Source organism: Lepidochelys olivacea (genome assembly GCF_965140295.1).
Source record: "Lepidochelys olivacea isolate rLepOli2 genome assembly, chromosome: 11".
NCBI classification, from domain to species: Eukaryota; Metazoa; Chordata; order Testudines; family Cheloniidae; genus Lepidochelys; species Lepidochelys olivacea.
This window is the reverse complement of record NC_140421.1, coordinates 21499701-21522948: the sequence shown is the minus strand read 5'-3', so window position 1 is coordinate 21522948 and position 23248 is coordinate 21499701. Positions and strand designations below refer to the sequence as shown.

Here is a 23248-nt window from a genome sequence, read left to right as displayed (position 1 = left end):
TTACTGAAGGAGAATCTTGCTTGAAGGCATTATTCCAATCCAGGAGAACTTTAAAATCTTTTGGTGCACTTGACGTGTGTATATATATATATATTCCAATTCTATCTGCCATCCAGATTGGCATAGTAAACCAGTCCTGATATTATTTTTATGAAGCTTTGGCACTTTGAAGATGTTCCATGGCACTTCAAGGCTGTATTGAGGGATAACTTGAGAAGTCATTCCATGCAGCACTTTAGAATTCCTTATTGTCACCACTTGGAAGTTCAAAGAGATGCTGATACTCTAAGTTTATTTCAAATTGGATGCTCTGAGGAGCTACATAAGCTGGACAAAAATATATTCAAGATTACCAGTGAACACATGTTTTAAAGCTGTGCCTACAGATGTTTTGAAATAATGGCAATGGCCACTTTAGCAACCCATAATGCACTCCGTGCCCTATAAATCTAATGGAGATGAAAATCTAGGTGCAATACTCTACAAATACTGGTGCTCATGCACCAGTATGTGTGGGTGCCACAACCATGGCAATGATGATTGCTAGCCCCAGCGTGCCAGACAGACGGGGTTTTGACAATAAGTTGTGCTGATTCATTGTAGAGGCTTAGCACCACAGTTGCAACAGCACTGGCCCAGTGCCAATGATCAGAGGAATCAATATATCAAATAGGCTCAACATTAATTGTCACTGGAACTGAAGTCAGGAGGACCTTCACGTGGCAGGGAATGGTGCTAGTGTTATCGATATTCTCAGCACTATTGCACTGAGAAGGCACCATGCCAGCAGAGTCCAGGTCCAGAACAACTTGTCACTGACAGCCATTAATGACCTCCTGAGCAAGTATCAGGATCCTGACAAGGCCAGTCAGCACCAAAGGTCAGAGCAGGGTCAAACCTGAGTCTGACAGTTGCAGAGGGGTTGACAGTCAAGTTCCATATGCCAGGGTCAATGCCAAGGATCAGAGTCTGAGGCAGATTTCAGAGTCTGGATCAAGAAGGCAAGGTCCAAATCAAGCCAAGTTTGAAGCCAGGAGTTTAAGAATGGTCATGGCCGATATAGGAAATCCACGCTGTTGCCTGGACACTTCCTGGAATGTCCCTTTGGTTTACATAGGGTGGGGAGCCAATCAGGAGCCATGAGGCAGGATAATTATGGCTACTCCTCCTTTTGTGCCCTTATAACCTTGTTCAGGAAAAGGGAGAATAAACAGCCAGAATGGACACTCTTTTTAAGAAGATTCCAAGTTTGCATGCCCAGGTTCATTGATTTCAAGTGCAGGAACCATGGAAACAAGTTACCATTTTTCCCTACAGCTCCCATCTACATTGCTCCAGTACTAGTACCACACACTAGGGCATGTTAAATTGATGTGCTGGGAACAATGAGACTGTATGTAGGAACTCATGTTGTATAATAAGATTCAGTGCTGACAGGCACAGCCTCATAACACACATCAGGACTCACTGGCAGCTAATGCTCAAACCACGCCAAATGGGATGTATTAGCAGGAGTGCTGTAAGCAAGACACAAGAAGTAATTTTTTTGGCTCTACTCCAAGCTGATTAGATCTCAGCTGGAGTATTGTGACCAGTTCTGGGCATCACACCTTGGGAAAGATATGGACAAATTGGAGAAAGTCTAGAGGAGAGCAACAAAAATGAATAAAGGTTTAGACTGGAGAAGAGTCGACTGATGGGGGACAGGATAACAGCCTTTAAGCACGTAAATGGTTATATAAATTGTTCTCCTAACCACTGACAGCAGAACAAGAATGGACTTAAATTGTAGCAAGGGAGATTTAGGTTAGACATTGGGAAAAACTTCCTAACTGTAAGGGAAGTTAAGCACTGGAACAAATTATCTAGTGATGTTGTGGAATCTCTAGCATTTGGAGGTCTATAAGAACAGGTTAGACAAATATCTGTCAAGGATGATCTAGTTAATACATAGCCCTGCTTCCCTGCAAGGAACTGGACTAGATGACCTATCAAGATGCATTGCATGCCTACCTTTCTATGATATACTGTAACAGTCTCAACTAGCCATGGCAGACAGTATAGCCAGAGCAGGTCACCTCTGCCTGCCAGGCCAACTAAGGTGCCCAGCAACAGAGAACTTCTTGATCTAGAACCCAGTTTATCATGAAAACCCATCTCAATGTATTGCTTATATCCTGCCTCTTGGCATTAAAAATCTAAGATGAAACTTATTCAGAAAAGGTAATGTTGCAGTCAAGGCACTTCACCCACTTTAGAATTGGGGGGGGAGGGACTTTTCTTCTTGGTATACCTCAAGGCGAAGATAGTAGATATCCTGATTATTTCCTGAGTTTGTTTAGATAAAAGAGTCTATTTCACTGAAGCTGCAATTTGTACAATTTGCTGCATATATAGTTAGAGTCTATCATTTCTGGTTAGCTCATATTCAGATATGGTGGAAGTCCTCAAGGCAATTACCAAAATGAGGCCAATGCTCAGATGATCTAGTCCTCTTTTGCATCTGAATTTGGGTCTGAATTCTCTTAATATTTTTACTATTCTATTAGTCTTTGATAACTGTTTCAATATGGATTCTGTTCCATTTATAATCCTAATTTATTCCTTCAAGGCTCATTCTTAGTGATTATTTATTTGTCCATAAGAATATGGGAATTTCAGACTATCTGTTGAGCAAATCTTATACGAGATGTCCCCAGGAGAGTATGCGGAGAAATGCTTTGTTCTCCATGAGATCTTCCCCAAAAGAAAAGGAGCATGAGAGTTAACCATTTCTACTTAACTAGAGTAACTGATTGGTGAAGTTTATTTAGAAATACAAAAGAAGATCCAATTTTAGATCTTCCACATTTCTTCCACATTTCTTCCAAGCCTATTCAACCAGATTATAGGAGCATCATAGAGAGAGCAGAAGCACCTGTGTCAGATCTAGATTGACCTGGTTTTAAATGCATGTCTTTGCCAGACACTACAGATGGGAATTGGAGGCTTTTGCTGAGACAGCCTCTGCAAAACATCAAACACGATGTAGCTGAGGCCTCAGATGTAGCTGAGGCCTGGCCCAACATGAGTAATTAATATGTGAAGGGAGGTTGCATTTGATTGAAAGATAGAATTAAGGAAAATCTATTTTTAAAAAGTTACATCTTTATGAAGGTTCCCTGTTGAGTTACTCTGGCTTATTACAAGTTACATAAATATTACAAGTTAGATAAAAGATAGTTATGTTTTATGATTCCGGTGGTACATTAACTCCACTCAAAGTGTCAATGGAGGATACTGAGAGAATAAGGGGTAGAGGGGTGTCTCATCTCAGAAGGTCAAGTGCTCTGATTCCATCTGCTGGCAGGGAAGAGCTAGACCCAAATTGTGTAGAATAACTAAAGGAAAATTAGCTGGTATTTTATTTCTCCATCTGGTAAGGTAGCTCTGCTAATGCTAATGTACATGAAACAAAGCTTCAGAAACAACCATCATCTTGGATTTGCTCCTCAGAAAGAGCAAGTCATATTTTTAAAACTTCAAAAATTTCATTTTTTGCTGGAAAAATCTGTTGGAATGTGAACATTCAAAAAGGCAGGAAAAACAGCTGCAGGGCAATTTTGACTTCATTCTTTCTCACATGCATAGCGTAATATTTTCATGAGTATGCATGCACTCCAAGATAATCCTCCTCTTCCCCCCCCCCCCAATGAAACATGCTTTGTACAAAAATGGCAAAATTCTACTGTTTCGGAAAAGAACATGAATTTCATCCATTTGATTTGGTTTCTTGCAGCAAAATGGTGATTTTTCCACTGAAAAAACTTGACCATTATGTTTTAAAATGGCAAGGAAAGAAAATTTTTATTTGACTTTTCAGTTTTTGCCATTTCTGGATTTTTCTTATTAAACTCTGGCAGAGACTCCCTTCTAAGGAGCAAATTCTAGATGTTGTCCTTTTCTCTGGCAAGAATCTATTTGAACCTCTCAGAAAATAATCTTATGCAGTTTCCAGAACTGCACTGAGGATTTCGTCTTTTTAAGGAGTCTGTCTTTTGAGATGCACATGTATATGCATATTTATCTTTCTGTATCTCTCTCTATATAGAGATACATTTGTTTACTTGTATAGACTGTTATGAAATTATGTGACAATATACGCATATGCAAAGTATGAATCAGTAAAGCTTTGATTACTCTGTTTCTAGGGTATCGTCACTGTAATCCTGGAGAATTCAGTTGTGCTGATGGAAGGTGTCTCTCAAATTCTCAGTGGCAATGTGATGGGGACTTTGACTGCTCAGATCATTCTGATGAAGCTCCTATAAACATAAAGTGCAAAAGTTCAGGTTCATTTTTTTAAATCACATATATGTATTTTTTCCCAACAAACTTAATTTAGAATTGTAGATAGAAAGACTATAATACTAATAACTGTACAGTCCTGTCTTTTTAATGCTTCATTCATCCTGTGAGGAGGATGCAGTTGTAATTTGTCATTCCTGTAGTTTATCAGTCTCAGCTGATTAAAATTAAGCTAGCCACACCAGATGGCTCAGGGGAGCTTGTAGTTTGTTTACACATGTGTTTCCAGCTAGTATAGACTAGACAACATTACAATAGTTACTATCCAAGTTTATAGGACCTGACCTGCTCACTCCATAATTTTGCAAGCAGGGAGAGCAGACATAACAGTACATTCCAATAACACAGGATTAGCTCTGACCAAACCAGAATGGAGATATGTTGGATTTCTCAGCTTCACGCCATTTTAAAGTTCTCTCCACTTTTATTAGTCACAAAATGTAAATGTGTTCCACTCCTTTTATCAATGCCACTGAAGCTTAATTGTTTCTATTATGCAAATTTATCCTCTTCTGGAGGTAGTGGACTATTCCATGTCGTTTTGCAAGGGGAGAGCTATATGTGAACAGTTCTTCCACTCACACCTTATCACTCCATTAAGGCATTAATGTAGCCCATTATACAAGCTTTCATGAGGATCATGCATTGTCTGCAAGACAATACTATAGTATGTGGATCCGAAGATTCACTATTTAAGATTCTGTTGCTAAATTAGGATTGCTAAGCACAGGTGCAGAAATTTGTTCTGTGAGGGTGTGAATGTGCACATTTATTTAAAACTAGGAGCTGATCATAACGGTGTAATCCTGTTTCTGTTAAAGTCAATGGTAAAATTCCCATTTTCTTTATCAGGATCAAGATTGGGCCCGGAATGTTGAACCATGTTGAATATTGATATTTAAGCAATAAATATTAATTACCATTTGTTTCCACTACCATGTACAATAGTAATTTTAATATTTAATCACATATTGCTGCAGAGATTTCAAATCCTAAGGCGTTTCTCAAGTTATACTAGCTGCTGTTACTGGTCACCATGCTGGCTCAGCCTAAGTACTTAATACAAGATAAAGGGTACGTCTGCACAGCAGAAACCCCCCTGTGGTTCCAGATCACAGAGCTCAGGTCAACTGATTTGCATATTGCAGGGCTAAAAATAGCAGTGTAGGCGTTTGGGCTCGCACAGGAGCCTGGGTTCTGAAACCCAGTTCAGGGGGGAAGGTCACAGAAAATGCCTACACTGCTATTTTTGTCCCAGCAGCACAAACTTCACATGCCTAAAGTCAGTTGACCCAGGATCTGATACTCACTGCTGTGGGTTTTTTTTTTTTGTTTTTTTGCTGTGTAGACATACCCATGGGAAACATGGGTGTCATGCAGCATGCATGATGGAGGCCCTGAGAAAGTTCCAGATAATCTATAAACAACTTAACTGTGGTATGTAACCTATCGCTTAAAGCAGCCTCTGTATTAGGTGACTGAGGGATAGCTAATGTAACACACATTTTTTAAAAGAGCTCCAGTGGTGATCCTGGCAATTACAGGAAGGTAAGCTTAACTTCAGTACAAGCTGATAATTTTGTCCTTTACTATAGTTAAGTTTATCAGACACAATATCTTGAGGAAGAGTCAGTACGGCTTTTGTAAAGGGAAGTCATGCCTCACCAACCTATTAGAATTCTGTGAGGGAGTCAACAAGCATGTGGATAAGGGTGATCCAGTCGATATAGTGTACTTGGACTTTCAGAAAGCCTTTGACAAGGTCCCTCAACAAGGGCTTTTAAGCAAAGTAAGGACTCATGGGATAAGAGGGAAAATCCTCTCATGGATCAGTAACTGGTTAAAAGATAGGAAACAAAGGGTAAGAATAAATGGTAAGTTTTCACAATGGAAAGAGGTAAATATCAGGGTCCCATACAGATCTGTACTGGGACCTGTGCTGTTCAACATATTCATAAATGATCTGGAAAGGGGGTGAACAGTGAGGATGCAAAATTTGCAGACGATAAAAAAATTACTCAAGTTAGTTAAGTCCAAAGCTGACTGCAAAGAGTAACAAAGAGATCTCACTAAACTAGGTGACTGGATGATAAAATACAGATACATTCTATGTTGATAAGTGCAAAGTAGTGCACATTAGAAAAAAATAATCCCAATTATACATATAAAATGATGAGGTCTAAATTAATTGTTACACCGAAGAAAGATCTTGCAGTAATCATGGATAGTTCTCTGAAAACATCTGCTCAGTGTGCAGCAACAGTTCAAAATGTTAGGAACTGTTAGGAAAGAGAGAGAAAATATCATAATGCCACTATATAAAGCTCTGGTATGCCCACACCTTGAATACTGCATGCAGTTTTGGTCATCCCATCTCAAAAAGATATATTAGAATTGGAAAAAGTACAGAGAAGGGCAAACAAAAATGAACAGGTGTAAGGAACAGCTTCTATGTGAGGAGAGATTAAAAGGACTGAGACTGCTCAGCTTAGAGGAGAGATGACTAAGGGGGATAATATAGAGGTGTATAAAATCATGAATGGTATGGAGAAAGTGAATAAGGCAGTGTAATTCTCCCCGTCACATAACACAAGAACTAGGGGTCACCCAGTGAAATTAATAGGCTGCAGGTTTAAAACAAACATAAGGAGGTACTTCTTCACACAATGCACAGTCAACCCATTGTGAGAGGCTAAAAGTATAATTGGGTTAAAAAAAGAGTCAGATAAATTCATGGAATACAGCCATGATGGTCAGGGATGCAACCTGATGCTTTGGGTATCTCTAAACCTCTGACTGCCAGAATCTGGAACTGGATGACAAGGGATGGATCACTCAGTAATTGCCCTGTTCTGCTCATTCCCTCTGATGCATCTGGCACTGGCCACTGTTGGAAGACAGGGTGCCAAGCTAGATGGACTATTGATCTGACCCAATATTGCCATTTTTATGTTTTTTAGTTGAACATGTATTATTTTTTAGAGGCATATGACTTGGATGCTAGTGAAAAATCTTATTAGTGCTCCCTATATGTCAGTACCTCCTCAATTTTGTGTACCTTGCATCATAGTTATTTTTCATATTTTCATAGCTTTTATGGTACACAGTTAAGTTATCACATGTCTGTATGCTCCTGAACCATCTAGGTTTCCTCTTAAATTTTCAAAATTAGGCTTTAGATAGCCAGGGTTTTTTTTTTGTGGGGGGGAGGAGGATCCTATTAGAGGATTTTACTATGACATAGTTCTCCATTGCTACCAAAAATAATCTCCAATGTTAGCTCTACAAATGTATTATGATTTTTTCCAGTGTTTTTCCAAAAATACTATATGAGGTGTGTGATATTTTTAATATACACAGGGCAGTTAATTTGCTGTACTATAGCTTTTTTTCCCCTTGTGCATAGTTTCCAATATATAGTTTATGGATTTTTCACTGGTGGTCTGCAGAGAGGTGATGCTGATCACATGATGCTTGTTCTTATTATTTCCAGTTAAGCAAAACCAAACTGATGAAAGGGGAAGATGAAATGAAGAATAGACAATATGATTCACTTTTTTCAGAAAGGAGTAAACACTTATCTTAATATAGATATCTAAAACTAAAATAAAATTTACACATGTAACTTTTTCATATAAGCAACTACTGTTGTCATGCAAGCACTCTTATGAGATCAGTCACAAACACAAGAAAATCTGGTCCCCACAGTTTGGAGTTGGTCTATGAAAAAGTCTATCAGAGCTGGGTCACACTATGGGAAAAGTATGAGAACCGCTGACATGTTGTTCATTTGTTTTATTTTATTTTATTTTATTTTATTTTTTCCAGAACAGTCGTGCAACAGTTCTTTTTTCATTTGCAAAAATGGTAAATGCATTCCTCAAATAGAGGTCTGTGACAATAAAGAGGACTGTGGTGACGGATCTGATGAGAGAAACTGCCATATCAATGAATGCTTGAGTAAGAAAGTCAGTGGCTGTTCTCAAGATTGTCAGGATCTTCCTGTTGGGTACAAGGTTGGTAGTCATGGTGTGTAATATAGTATAATATAAGTTTTTAATCCTTAAGTATGATTGTTTAAACCACATAACTATGTAGTAGAACTTCAGAAAGTGGTACTAGCTTTTAAACAAGTAAGCTCCTCAAAATCACAAACCTATGCAAATCAATATATGAGGTATGCAAATGACCATCATTTGTGCAAAAAGCAGGAGCTTAAATTCAACTTATAACCAATGGAAAAAGGTACATGAAGTAATTTCAACATTTATTTCTATATACTTGTAAAATCTAATACTTGAATATTTTACTTAAAAGGTGATGAAGATGAACCTACAATAACAAAAGTCCAAAAGATACAGCAATTACAAAAACCCAAACAAATCATGCTGATGTACAAAAAACACAAATGATCTGAGAATTGCTTATAAGACCATGCCTCCAATAGTAAATAATACAAATAGTAAACTTTTCCCAAGTTGATTGAAATAGTGACTCCATTAACAAAGAAAAATTGAACAACGCACTGTTAATGGACAAACTTTCAAAATGTGCCCTCCATTTGTGTGCACGCAACTTTGCTCATTAATAGCATGAACAAGATGCTGGTGCATTTGATAAACTTAATTATATATCTTTATACTTCCATGTCTAGGACCCATTGGTTGAATGTTATTTTGGCCCAAATTCCAAGAAATTCTTCATTCTTCCCCAATGGTGGGACTCCACCTGGACCTTTGTACCTTCAGAATGATTGTTTAACATTTGAATGGATTCCCAAGTTTGCTTCCTCTTGTTTTATAATGACAAGTCTGCCTTATTGAATTAGTTTCATTCCCTTTTCCGTGGATGGTAGGTTCTTCTCTACTTGAATCAGCTCCTGTTGAACTGCGAACTTGGGGCCACTCATAAGGTAGACCTTGGTTCTCTGAATCAGCTAAGGAATTTTAGAGCGTCTCCAACTCCTTATGGAAAAGAAAATCCTCCGTTGAATGGTCAGGCTGTTTTTCTGTGGTTGGAGGAGGGTTCTTCTGTCTATTGTTTTAGTCACAGGAATCATTTTCCTGCCACTGTGGCAGACATGCTACAGAAGTCAAGCAGATTATGTCATATGTGATTTCACACATAAACAAGAGAATGGAGTTCAAAACTGAAAGACTCTTGGCCACCTGAAAATTCTAATCTTTAACCTTTGGGGATCTGCTAAATTCAGATAGCCGCCTCCCCACCACTTGGGAAGTGCTTGCCATGTGAAATGAAGTTTATAGTCATAAGCCTGAGGCATCAACAGATATCTTCTGGCAGGGAAATCCCCCTGTCATGTCACAGGATAAGATGGCCCCTTTAAGGGAGATAGAACTAGTTTCACCTGTGCCAGATTTACCTCTGAAATCATGGGATTGAGAATTTGGGGAGAACATGACTGTGAAGGGTCATGTGATTAAAGGAAAGCAAATAGCACCTATCCATAGAGACAGTCTGCACTCAGTAGGGAGAGACTAAGGGTGCAGAAGACCTGCGGCTAACCTCTTCAAAGGGGATCTGGGAAAAGCCTGGGGAAGAGCAAGAGTTTAACCTGAAGAGTCCTGGGGAAGGCCTAGGAAGAAGCAGTGTACGGCTGTCTGAGAAGGTGCTATTGTGAGGGCCTAAAAGGCAAACCAGTCAATTGCAGGAAGTAGCCCTGGAGTATGAAGCAGAGCTTGATGTCTGAAGTAGAGAGCTACTTCACTCATTAGAGTCAAGGAGTTGGAGTCCAAGGCTTCCCGACATCCTTGCATTGCTACATAGAGTGATGGTGCAGAAACCACTGCACTGAGTAGAAAAGGAAACATTTGCTGCTGATAAACTGTTGAACCTGGGGATGGGTTGAAGGAAATTGTGTCCCAGTAAAGGCCAAGTGAGGTTAAAGGATTTTTTGTTAGGACAGTTGTTTTACCTTAAAATGTTTGAGACATTTTCTTTTTGTTAGAGAGCTGGTGCCTAATCCTGGATTAGAGGTGATGCGACACCTTCATCCATGGCTTTAAATTCAGCATGGTATCTCTACCCTCTATAATCCCATCCTTAGCTTCCCAGGACCGGTTCATGGTTCTCAGTTTATAAGATGCTTGTATTTACATACCAATTCACCCAGCAAACAGAAAATACCTGAGATTCCAAGTGAGAATCCTGTCCTTCAGTCTTTCAACAGCACCAAGGACTAGTGTGTTTACCAAATGCTTGGCTGTCATAGTGGCTCACTAAGAAAGTGAGGAATCCAGGTATCCCTCACCTCAACAGTTGAACAACAACTCCTCCCTCACTGGAGGAAGATCACCACAACAGGTGAACAACTCCTTTCACTTGTTCCTGCAACTTTCACCACCCTGGGTTTTGGGATCAATAAGGAAAAAAAATCACTATTACCAACCCAAAGAATAGAATTCATGGGGGCAGCGCTAAGTGTACAAAGCAAGAGTCTGTCTGCCACAGGACACATTCAATATTACAGTAGATCTCATCAACCAGCTGATGCTCACCCTTAATCTTCAGCAAGAGTCTTTCTCAGACTTCTTGGTCATGTGGCCTTCTGCATGTATGTCACGCAGCAAGCCAGACTTCACTTATGCTGCACGCAAGGGTGGTTGAAATTTGTATATTTACCCAACAAACATTAGACATGAGGATTCAGGTCCCTTGAGAAGTACCCTCATTGTGAAATTGGTGGAAACACCCTCTCAAGGTTTGCAAACGTTTCTCCACCTCTTTTCACCAAGATACTGGAGACAGATGCTTCCATGCTTGGGTGGGGAGCTCATCTGGACCATCTTCAGACCCAAGGCCTCTAGACTGTAGAAGAGATTGCCCTTTATATAAATAACTAGCCTCCACAGTGTCTCTTCCTGTGTTATGTGGACTAATAGACAAATCCTGACTGACAACACAACAGCAGTGTGTTATGTCAACCTACAGGAAGGATTCTCTTCAGCCAGGTAGAATAGATTCTTTATTTGGGCACACAACACTATCTGTTTCCTTCAGATACCCTGATTCCTGACTACCCTTTTATCTCTAAAGTACTCAGGGCTGTCCATCAACTCTATAAGAGTGCACTTAGTATCAGTAACACCTTACCTTTTCCTCATCCAAGGTCACATCATTTTTTCCCACCCTACAATTGCTAGATTTCTAAAGGGCCTGATTCATGTGTTTCCCACAATCTATGACCTCCTTCCTTCCTGGAATCTAAATATAGTCTTATCTGAGTTAATGGGCCCTGCCTTCAACAATATGATATTTATGACTGGTTTACCTTACACAGTGTTCTTTATGTACAAGGTGATCCTTAGGCCTCAACTGAAGTTTTTACCAAAGATCATTTGACTTTCATTTGAATCAGATGATTCATCTGCCAGTTTTCTTTCCCAAGCCATACTTCAAGCAGGGGGAAGCCAAGCTGCCCACAGTGAATGTAATTAGGGCTCTTTCACTTTACCTGGATAGGACAAAACCATGCAAGAACTTCCCTAGACTATTTGTAGAGTCTACAGAGAGGATTAAAGGTCTGACAATATCAACCCAGAAACTGTCTAAATGGATATCTAATTACATCATATCATGCTGTGAGTGACCTAGATTAGATCCTTCCATGCAGGTTGTAGTCCACATCACTGGCAGCTTCTCCTCCTTCCCTAGGAAGCTGACCAATTTCTGAAATTTGAAGGGTAGTTACATGGGGATTAGTCCATATTTTCACAAAGCCCTATTTCCTATGCAAGACATCAAGATGAGATGCTTGCTTTGACATAGCTGACCCGCAATCACTATTTAAATAGACACAGAGCATGAGCCTCCTGTCTGTGGGGTCACTGCTTGCAAGTCACCAGAAGTGAAATGCATGGGAACAGTCAATCGAAGAAGAAAGAATAGTTACTTACCCTATAGTACCTGTTTCTCTGAGATGTGGCATTCGCATGCATTCCACAGCCCACCCTCCTTCCCTACTGCTACGGAGTCCTGATGTTTTATTGGTGAAGGAATTGAAGGACAGTTGGATGCAGTTCGTCCTTTATCTTTTTGGGCAGTGAGGAAGTGGGGAACACAAAGGGTCCTATGGCACAATCACAGCCCAAATGGACACTGCTGGCCAAAAGAATCCAATCTTGAGCACATCTTTAAAAACTACAGGACTAGGGTAAGTAACCGTACTTTCTTTAGAACTTTACACTCTAGTGTTCTTGTTCATTACAAGTGTTAATTTTGTCATATGGTCATAGTTGAAGAGAAAGAGAGGAAGGCCTAACATTTTGTTAAACTGGAAAAAGCAAATTTTGGTAGTTTCACTTCAGTAGGACAATTCTCCAACAAACATCTCTAATGTGCCATTTGATAAATTCCTGTTACATAGAAAGTTACCTGAAGTTAAAACAGTAGGTCAAAAAAGATTATTTTAAAGTTGTGTCATTGTTGAAAGGTTGGTGGTGCCAGACTACTCTGTCTTCGATTTCTAATTTTTAAGCTATTCTTAGTAAGTTTATGCCAAACAGAAAGACACCAACAATAATAAAAAATGAGTGTTCTTGTTTTTCTTTTCCAGTGCAAATGCTGGCCTGGATTCCGGCTCAAGGATGATGGCAAAATATGTGTAGACATTGATGAATGTTCATCTGGATTTCCCTGTAGCCAGCAATGCATCAATACATATGGAACTTACAAATGCTTGTGTGCAGATGGGTATGAAACACAACCTGATAACCTCAATGGCTGTAAATCTCTTTCAGGTATCACATTTTATTTATACACAAATATAACCAAAATTGTTTGTGAAAAGCTTTAACTTGGAAATCTGTGTTTCAGCTTCTGTAATGACTAGAAAGATGGTTTAAAGCATCCTTTTCAGTCAGAAACAGAAATCTGAATTCAGTGCAAGGTGTCTGAATGTGAGAATAATTTCTACTTTTATTGTGTATTCCACACACAGGATTCTATGTGGATAATTACAGTTCATTATGATACTGTGAATTATTAAGTGTGCACTAGGCACTGGGAAATTTCAGAAGCAGAAAAAAACCACATCACCTTATATTGCCTGCTGCTCAGTCACATGGTAATCATAAAACATGTAGTGTGCAATATTAAAAACCCTGCTGCTGCTGCATTATTTTATTTTATTTATTTTAATTTTTAGAATAGCTTGCTGACATTAATGCATTAAGCCTGCGTAATAAGTTAAGCATGGAAAAAAAGAGGATAAAAGAAAATTATATGGTGTTTCTGATCTTTGCATAAAAAATGCCCAATTCACTGTTCTTATTGTACTATCACATTATCTCCTGCCGTAGTGCAAAATGGACTGTTTGAAATGGTATGCACAGTAAATATAAGGACTTAGCTTAATTATCTCTCTTTGTATCCTATACGTGTTCCTTCCTGACTTATTTCAACCATCAGGATTGCACAGTGTCAGTTTCCTGAGGAGCAGGAGGTCAAGGAGGAATTAGGAGTAGGAGACTCTACCAGTTACAAGCCATCTCCCATGCACAAACAAAGCACACTCCATTCCTCCTCTGCTGGGCTCCTCCTCTGGAAATTCTCTTAACTCCCTAGCAGGCAGATATGCTCCTGTTCTTGACCTGCCTGCACTCCCTGCAGGCCTGTTTTTTTTTTCCAACAGTAGGCCACTTTCTGTCTCAGTGAGACCTTTGTATCTCTGAGACCCTTGTTCCTGCTGCTTCCATGAATAATGGGAGAGGAAGCTGAAGAGGCAGAGCAGAGAGATGGGATCTGATTTTCTTGTCTCCTATCCCTTACCTTATAGGGCACTTGCACATTTACAGGACACAGAGCAGTCAGATGAGAGGAAGGAGTGGAGCCTAAAATAGGAGACAGGATCTGAGATACATTCTGGAGCTGAAATATGTAAAGATTTCAAAGTGTTAATGAAAAAGTTCTCAAACTTAAATTGGCAGCTGTTCATGTTGGAGCAAGGCTGGCTGTGGTAAGAGTCATTCCCAGCCTGTGAGAGGCTTTTCCAGCTGCTTTTGAGTCCACCGAGAAATCCTAACCTGGCCTCTTTAGCCCCCCATAACAGCCTGTCTCTACAACACACTAAATTAGCCTGTCCTGAAGGTGACATCTCAGACCATCAAAGAACTGGAGAATGTCCTATGTTAAGTTTGAAATGTATGCAGAATGTATGAAGTATTAGCTAAAATAGTTGAAATGGGTATCCACTGTACAGCACATCATTTTAGCACAGTGTATACAGAGTTAATATAAAGTGTTAAATTATATTTGTCATTCTTATAATTATTCTTTATTTATCCTCCAGTTTATCTTCAAACACTTTCATTGATAATATAGCAGTAATAAAGACAGAAAGTGAGATTTTACTGCAGTGCATGATAAAACATTGGATAACCAGGAGAAAATGAAGAAACCTGGGGAAACTATGAGAAAACAAAACTGATTGACGTCTAATAGTAATTAATTTAGTTTTGTCGGAGACATGGGATTTTTTTTAGATTTACTCACACTATGAAAATCTCTGTAAATTTCAAATGATATGCCACTATCAAATTGCCTTTTGTTTGCAACAGCAGCATATGATATACTCTATAGTGATAAAACAGCATTACAAGTATTTACTGAACCTTAAAAAATATATATTATCAGTTTAACAGTTAATGGTATTAGTCTTACCTAGAGTATAAAAACTGTTCACAGAATTTGAAAATTGCTTGTGCTCCTTTGAGTAATTGTGCACATATACATTCCCACTGTAGATGTTTGTGTGCCCAGTGAACAGCAGTTTCACTGGGAGGCAAATGTGCCGTCTCTCTCTTCATGCTCTCAAGAGAAGGCATAAAATGAGTACGTCTGTCGGCTCCCTGTTAGTTCCTTATATCTATCCATAGCAAGAGTTGGAACTCCTGGTGGCTTTAGCTTTGTCAGCCAGCTTTTGAAAACTTACCTGTATACAGTTTTTGTAGTAAGTATAGTACAGTGTAGTCATTTTAGCTATACTTTTATTACACCTGGAGGATTTATTATGAAAAGATTCTCTGGGTTTAAACAATGTGCCATGTGCAGGGCTGTTATCCCTGTCATGGATAGGCACAAAAGTTGTTTGATTTGTTTGGGTGAGGGAAATGAGAGGGACAAATGTCTTATTTATACCACTTTTCCCATCCACACTAAGAATTAGAGAGACTGTTGCCTTAAGGATCACCTCATGAAGGAGGTGACATAACCTGCATCTGAGCTGAGTCCTGATCATGACCCCAGTAGACTCTGGGTCAAGTCAGAGTGTTCCTCCAGATTCTTCTGACTCCAGACATAAATCTGGGACTGAATGTCATGCTTCCTCTTCTTTATCTAGGTTGAAGAGATCTAAACATTCAGACTCTGACAAGACCTCTAAGTCTCGGTCTTCTCCCAAACAGTCATTGGGTAAGTCCTCTGGTACCAGTTTGAAACCTCACAAATCGAAGTGCTCAGTTGTTCCATGTGGGCCATTGAGGCCAGTATCTTCACCTGTTCCAGGGCCTTCCCATTGGTCTCTGGACCCTCCACCATTGTTGGCACTGTTAGAACTAATACATTCAACTGGGGTGGCTTCTATTCCTCAGGCCTTCCTAGCAGCAAGGGAACTTCTTTGTTTTTCCCTGCCTGACCCTCTCTACTGCAGCTGGCTCTGGTATTTCCTGAACTGATACTGACTACAAAATCCCCTCTGCCAGTGCACCCAGCACCGATATCTCACTTGGCACCATCGACATGCCTGGTACCAATGGTGCAACCGGCACTGACTATCCATTCAGCTCCGTTGATGCAGTTAGCACTGACTGTGTTTATTCCAGCACTGCTGGTGCTGACCACTTCATCAGCTTTTCGGCCACTCCAACCTGTATCTTTTACTGACCCTGGTATGTATCCCACATATCAGCCACAACACCACCTATGGAAACAACTACCCACTACCATGAAGAGGCTTATGTATCTTCTATGGGATCGGAAGGGGAAGTACCTGTCTGTCTTCCAAGACCCTTCAGCTCTTTCTTTAGATCTTCCATTATCAGGTCTAAGGATCAAGGTCTGGTTCTCATGCAGGAAAGTTGCAGCTTGGGGTCCCCCACGACTCCATGGCCATATTGGTCTTGGGCTGCACCAAGGGATTTTAGACCTCCGTCTCATTCACTTCCTGGGAGAATGTCTCCCTGACTCTCAGTGTATGAGACATCTTTTCAGTACCCTGCACCTATCCCTCAACCCGCTGTCATGGAATCTGACATTGAGGAGGGTGAATTACTAGAGGAGCCTTTAGTGCCTCTTCTCACATTCCTTCTTCCTCACCAGATGAAGCCGTTACCCTGGAATCAACATCTCTCCCATTCACTCCCACCCCGGAGGATTTTTAAAGTCTTCCAGGATCTCATGGGAAGGATGGTTACTTCTCTGGGAGTGCAGGTAAAGACTGTGCAGAAAAATCTGCACTCTCCTGGATATTTTGCAGACTTCTACTCTAGGAAAATTTGGCCTTCCCATTATTGAGGCCTTGTTATGGCCAGCATAGACTCTCTGACAGACTTCAGCCTCTATTCCAGGATCCTCAGCAAGGGTTTGAGCATTTCTTTACTCATCCAGTTCCTGATTCTCTGGCAGTAGGACCTGGTAATGAGCAGCCTTTCCAAAACCATCCTAAGTCCAGTCCAAAAGATACAGAGCTTAAAAAGTTAGATTTATACAGCTGTAAAGTCTATTCCACTGCTACACTACAAAAGCCAGTTTCCGATAACCAGGCTCTTTTAACTAAATATAACTTTATTAATTTCTCTGCTATTTCCAAGTTCTCTGATAAATTGTCAGAGGAATTTCGTGACCAGTTTTTAGCATTAGTGTCTAAGGGACATCTTATAGTGCCCTTCCGGCAGCAACAGAGCAGCTGATACTGCCTCATGCTCCATGGCCACCTCAGTCTCTATGCAGCATACTTCCTGGCTGCAGGCTTTGGACATCCCAAAGGAGCATGGACATCACAAGAGAGGACTTACCATCTGAAAGGTCTAAACAATTTTCTACAAAAATAGGTGATACCATGCACCTCTTCATGAGTTTACACTCCAGCTACAAAAGTGAACCAAGTTAGGTCACAGTATTATTGTACACCCTCTTTCCAACAGAGTCCACAATATCCCTCCCAAGAAGAGGTAAAGGCCTCCTAGATGTTGCTAGTCACCTTCAACTGTGGTGGGCCATTCTCACCAGATGCCTATGACCTCAAAGCAATCATTTTGACTTTTTGGTAGTGGACAATGTACCAGTGCTATCTCTTCTTTACCGTGCTTGGGAAAACATCACATCAGAAGGTTTCCCCTGCATATAAACATGTTGGAACTTAGAGCTATTCATCTGGCCTGGTACTATTTATGCCCTCCCTTAGAAAACAGGTGGTGCAAGTTCTCACAGACATCATCACAGGTATGTTTTACCTGAACATCAGGGAGGTGCAAGATTGTCTCAGCTGTGCTGGGAACCTATCCTCCTTTGGAGTCTGTGTATTCATCACAATGTTTCCCTGAAAGCTTTTCACTTTTCAGGAGTGAGAAGCACACTAACAGATTGCTCAAGGGGGTTTTCACAGACCATCTTGAATAGTCAATCAGAAAGACATTCTCCTCCATGTTTTCCACTGCTAGGGTACCCAGTAATAGTCTTGTTTATGACCAACCTCAACAAGTGCTTGGGATTTCTCTCCGAGGCTAGCAGAAGTGCAGGTTCTATCACAGATGCTTTTCTTCTTCCCTGGTCTGGTCACCTCCTATATGTGTTTCCTCTCATTCCAGTGGTGCTCAGGAAGCTGAAACTGGATTAAGCGTCATTTAGCCTCATTGCACCAGCATAGCCAAGACAATATTGGTTCATGGATCTTACATCAGCTGTCCATCCATTCATTGATAACTCTACAACTTGTTATAGAACTTCTGCACAGAACCAGGACAGATCTCTGCATCAGAACCTCAGATCTCTCCACCCTACTGTGTGAATGATCTCTGTCTGAGCACTCATGAGAAATTGTGCTCCCAAGAGGTCTAGGCCTTCTTGATGAGCAACAGAAAAGAATCCACTAGAGCAGGTATGCATCAAAGTGGAAAAGATTTTCTGTTTGGGCACAGTCCCACAGTTTATTTCTCCATCATATTGAGGTTATGCGTGTGCTGGGCTATCTCCTGCACCTGAAATCATCAGACTTCGAATAGTTCTATGAGAGTTCACCTGGCTTTTATTTCAGCACTATGTCCACCAATAGAGAGGTTTTACATCTTCTCTCCTCTTGTTTCTCAATTTTGAAAGGGCCTAACCAATACTTACCCTCCTGTGTCTGCTCTGGTACCTCTGTGGGATTTAAGTGTAGTTCTCTCTATACTCATGGGTTCCCCTTTAGAGCCTATGCAGACAGCTTCTTTATCTTTGTCATCTGTGTAACTGGTATTTTTGGTAGCAATTACTTACACGAGGAGTGTTTCAGAACTTCAGGCTCTCATGGCTGACCTTCCTTTTACAGTCTCTCTTGAGGACAAGGTATCCCTTAGGCCACATCCTAAATTTGTTCCTAAGGTAGTATCAACCTTCTATGTAAACGAATCGTAACCTTCCGGTGTTTTTGCTGAAATTCCATTCGCATAAGGAGGAGCAAGCATTCCATATGTTGGATGTTAATAGAGTACTGATGGGTTTTTTGGACCTCATTAGACCTTTCAGATCTTCCTCCCCAGAGTCTTTGTAGCCTAGCTGAAAGAACTAAGGGTCAACCAGAGTCATCTCAGCAAATATCACACTAGATTTCTGAATCTGTCAAACTCTGCTACCAGCTCACTGAAGTCTCTCCTTGGTCAAGAATAGTGGTTTGCTACACCAGAGCTCAGTCCACTACTTCAGCTTTCTTGGGCAATGTTCCAATAGCTGATACATGCCCTGTGGGAAATGGTCTTCTGGGCATACTTTTTCTAATCATTCTGCCATCACTCAAGCCTCTCATGATAATGCCAACTTTGGCATGTGGGTACTATAGTTTTGGTAAAGATTATCCAAAATTCCTCCACCCATAAAGGAACTGCTGCTGAGTCACCTATGGTAGAATGTAAATGTGCGCAATCACTCAAAGGAGAAAAAACAGTTACTTACCTTACAGTAACTCTTCTTCTTCAAGATGTGTTGTTTACATGTACATTCCATGACTCTTGCACCTTCTCTGCTACTTTGGATTGACTTATAGTGGTGCAAAGGAATGGAGAGGGAAAGGGAAACATGCCCCTTTTATTGCCCTCACCTGAGAGCACAAGGAGAACAGGGGTACATGCGCCTCCTAGTAGTATTGCTGGTAAGTCTCCAACTTGAATGCACTGAATGCACACATACCTACAATGGAATGCATATATGCACAATACATCTCGAAGAACAGTTACTGTAAGGTAAGTAACCTTTTTTCTCTTTCCACCTTGCATTGTTGTTTATTACTTGATTGATTTAAAACTCAGGATAAGTAACATAAAATATCATTTATATTCAGTTTGGACTTCAAATTACCGTGAGTTTTAATATGGTTCCTGTATTACAAAAGAAATTTTAAATTACATTAAAATATATTAATTGAATACTTTGTTCATTTCTATGTTGCATCATTGATCTTACTTGAAACAATTGAAGGTTTTAACTATTTCTTTCATCCATAACATTGTAGCATTGTAACGTTTTATTTTTCAAACCACCTATATTTCAGCATTATATTCCTGAATATCCATAACATAAATTAAAAAACCCTAATGTAATATATTCTTTCTTCTGTGGTTTAGATGAGGAGCCTTTCTTAATTCTGGCTGACCATCATGAAATAAGAAAAATTAGCACTGATGGATCCAACTACACTTCATTGAAACAGGTATAATCACAGTAACATTCTCTACGTTTCATTTTAATACTCTTATTACTATTTAAAGTATGTAGTTGAGAGAAAGATAATCCGAGAACTGTTATAGTATGTGTTGCAGAATAATGCAGTGACCTCATGTATATAGTGATGTTTACAGTTTCTTAAAATGACTGTTCTGATTGAGTTTTTGATTTGTATTAATATCCAGGCAATTGTCTGTTGACTCACTCTGAAATCCAAAAATGTGTGTTCTTTCAGCTTTCCAAAGAGATGTCTACTTTTTCAAGTGTTTGCATATGTTGGTTATACTGCAAGTGAATGTGTAAATTTCATGCACTGGTGCTGGAGAGTTTTCCATAGCAATACCCATAGAGGCAGTCACGCTTGCACCTTGGCTTCCCTCGATCTCCAAGCCAAGGGTATACAGGGTGAAACCACAGCCCCGCCCCATCCTTCATTGCCTTCTTATTGTTGATGATTGAAGTGTGCTTTTCATTGTTGGTTTATCTGTGAACTATATTTGTATGTAGTTAGCTAGTTCTTAGTTAGTGGTACTTGTTTGGGTACTTTGTATCCTTATTTATTGATTTTTTTTTTAAAGTTATTATTGTTGAATAAGCGGCTGTCTTCAGGCTTCACCAAGTATCAGGGTAAGCATCTGCCAGGGTCCCCTGGCTTTAAGCCCTGTTCTGGGTGTCATACAGTGTTGCCTGTTACTGGTCCTCACTCTCTCTGTTTAAAGTGCATGAGTGGTGTCTGAGTTGCCATGGCTTCGAAACTGAAATGAAAAAGAAGAGAGAAAATACATCCTCATGGAAACTGCTCTTTTCGCTGAGCACGCTCGGCCTTCAGAACCAAAAAAAAAAAGGATGTCTTTGACTTCTTTAAAATCCTCTACCACAGAGATAAGCCACCCAATACCAAAGATAGACCATACCCAATGGATCCCCACTCCCTGGTAATGACTCACAGAGGGTCTCAGACATTGACTCTGGTACAGATTCCAGGACCGTCGAGATCACATACTTCGTTGGTGGCAACAGTGGATCCATCACCTCTGCTTATTGCAGGACAGAGGGATCTGCTGCTATGGACAACAGTAGAGACCTACACAACTATGAATGGCCTGTTAGTACTTTTGCCATTCATTCAGAGAGAGGGCTGTCTACTGGTGCTGTCACACATGGTGCAAGCTTCAGCATCGACACTGGTGTCTTCCATGGTGCCCATGAGCTCAGGTCTGGTATCATTTTCCTCAGGTTCTTCATAAACAGCACCTAGACCACTGGTATCCACTCCACCTCCGCACATGGTACTGGTATCTAGGAAGCCTCCCATGCTGCTCTGTTACTAGTCTTGATGCAAGTCCCAGTCCCAATCTATGCTGACGCCTCCCAGGATTACACCACCACTCTTACTCCTCGTCAAATGCCGAAGTGGTTCCTGTGGTTCCCATTTCAGGGAATCCAGGGCATCCTCTGGAACTCATTCTCACTGAAAGTGAGCAGGAAGTTGAGAGATTGGGGTACCTGGTCCAGACATAGCTGGCCTCCGGTACTGTATCAGCCTCCCCTTTGTCTGTGCTGGCCTTCGGGGTGCCTCCAGCATCAAGATCCCCGCTTCTACATAGAAATACATCACTAAGAAGGGAGGTTTTCCAGTCTAGTAGAGAGAGACCACTTGTTGTCAGTACCAAACAGCTACTGGACACTGAATTAAGAGTCCTTTCTCAATGTGCCTTAGACCAACTCTCTACCTCAGTGGTGCAATACCAGCCTCAAGAGAGTCCTGCCTTTTCTCCCTTAAATACCTCATCACCAGATAAGGCTCTGCTCCCAAAAGCTTCTTCCCCAGTAGCAGATGATTAAGGTTTACCAGGAGCTCCTGAAAAGGTGGCTATATCTCTAGATACGCAGATGGAGCTGGTGAAGGAGAATCCTTACAATCTCAGACATTTTCACCTGGTTATATCCGGAAAGGTAGCCCTTTGTATAAATGCAGTGATAATGCAATTAACTTTGGCAAACCCCTTTATTCATTATGCCTGTGGGAAACCACACAGAGTGTAACTATCCAGAGGTTCCAGCTGTTCTATCAGTACCCCACATTGAGCTCTTGGTTTTGCCAGTGGTGAATGAAAACACAGCATACACATCAGCTTGTATCTTGCTGGCCCTTTCCTTCCCTTGTGGAGCAAGCATCCCATTTCCTAAGTGCTTGGCAGACTATCACCTCAAATGGTGTGCTAAGCAGAGTGGAATTGGGATATATTCTGAAAGGTCTATCTGTCCCTTTTTGTCCTCACCCACCCCTCCCTTCCCAGTCCCTTTTCAGAGACTGATCTCACAAGTCTGTATTAAAGCAAGAAGAACAGACTCTACATTATTTGGGAACTGTACAAGAATTGTCTCCTCAACACTGGGACAGGGGGGTTTACTCTTGGTATTTCCAGATACCAAAAGCCACAGGGGGCTCAGGGCCATTCTAAACCTTTGGAACTTTAAAGAAATACATCAAAAGGTTATAGTTCTGTATGGTGTCCCTTGCTGTAACTATAACATCTTGGGATCTGGGCAGTTTGTGTGCCTCAACCTACAAGTGCCTACTTTCATGTTGCAATCTGCCTTGGTGACAGAAGGTTCCTAAGGCTCATGGTAGGAGGAGATCACTTCCAGTTCACCATACTACCCTTCGATGTTTTATCCTTGCCAAGATTATTCACCAAGTGCATGATGGTGGTATCAGCCTATTTCTGCCATTGGGACAAGCATGTGTATCTGAATGAATAGTTGGAATGAGACAACTCCCATCAGCAGGTGGAGAGCAGTTTCCATTGGATTCTCTATCTGTTCATCCACTTAGGCCTGAAAATATATAAACAGAGAAAAAAAATCAATCATGTCATCAATACAAAGATTAGAGTTCATTGGCGTGGTCTTGGACTTGACATCAGCCAGGGCTTATCTGCCACAGCCAGGTTTCCAGTTGTAATAG

The 23248-nt window shown here is 40.6% G+C and overlaps 1 protein-coding gene across 1 annotated transcript in view; it reads left to right on the top strand.

The window, feature by feature from the left end:
- Window positions 1-23248, top strand: part of LRP1B (LDL receptor related protein 1B) — a gene marked incomplete at its 5' end in the record, with an annotated part of 885246 nt that overhangs the window by 615849 nt on the left and 246149 nt on the right. Inside the window, 4 exons of the mRNA XM_084642729.1 lie at window positions 4191-4331; window positions 8176-8363; window positions 12923-13106; window positions 20178-20263. Of these exons, the coding sequence (XP_084498855.1) occupies window positions 4191-4331; window positions 8176-8363; window positions 12923-13106; window positions 20178-20263 (599 nt within the window). The remainder of the gene's footprint in view (window positions 1-4190; window positions 4332-8175; window positions 8364-12922; window positions 13107-20177; window positions 20264-23248) is intronic.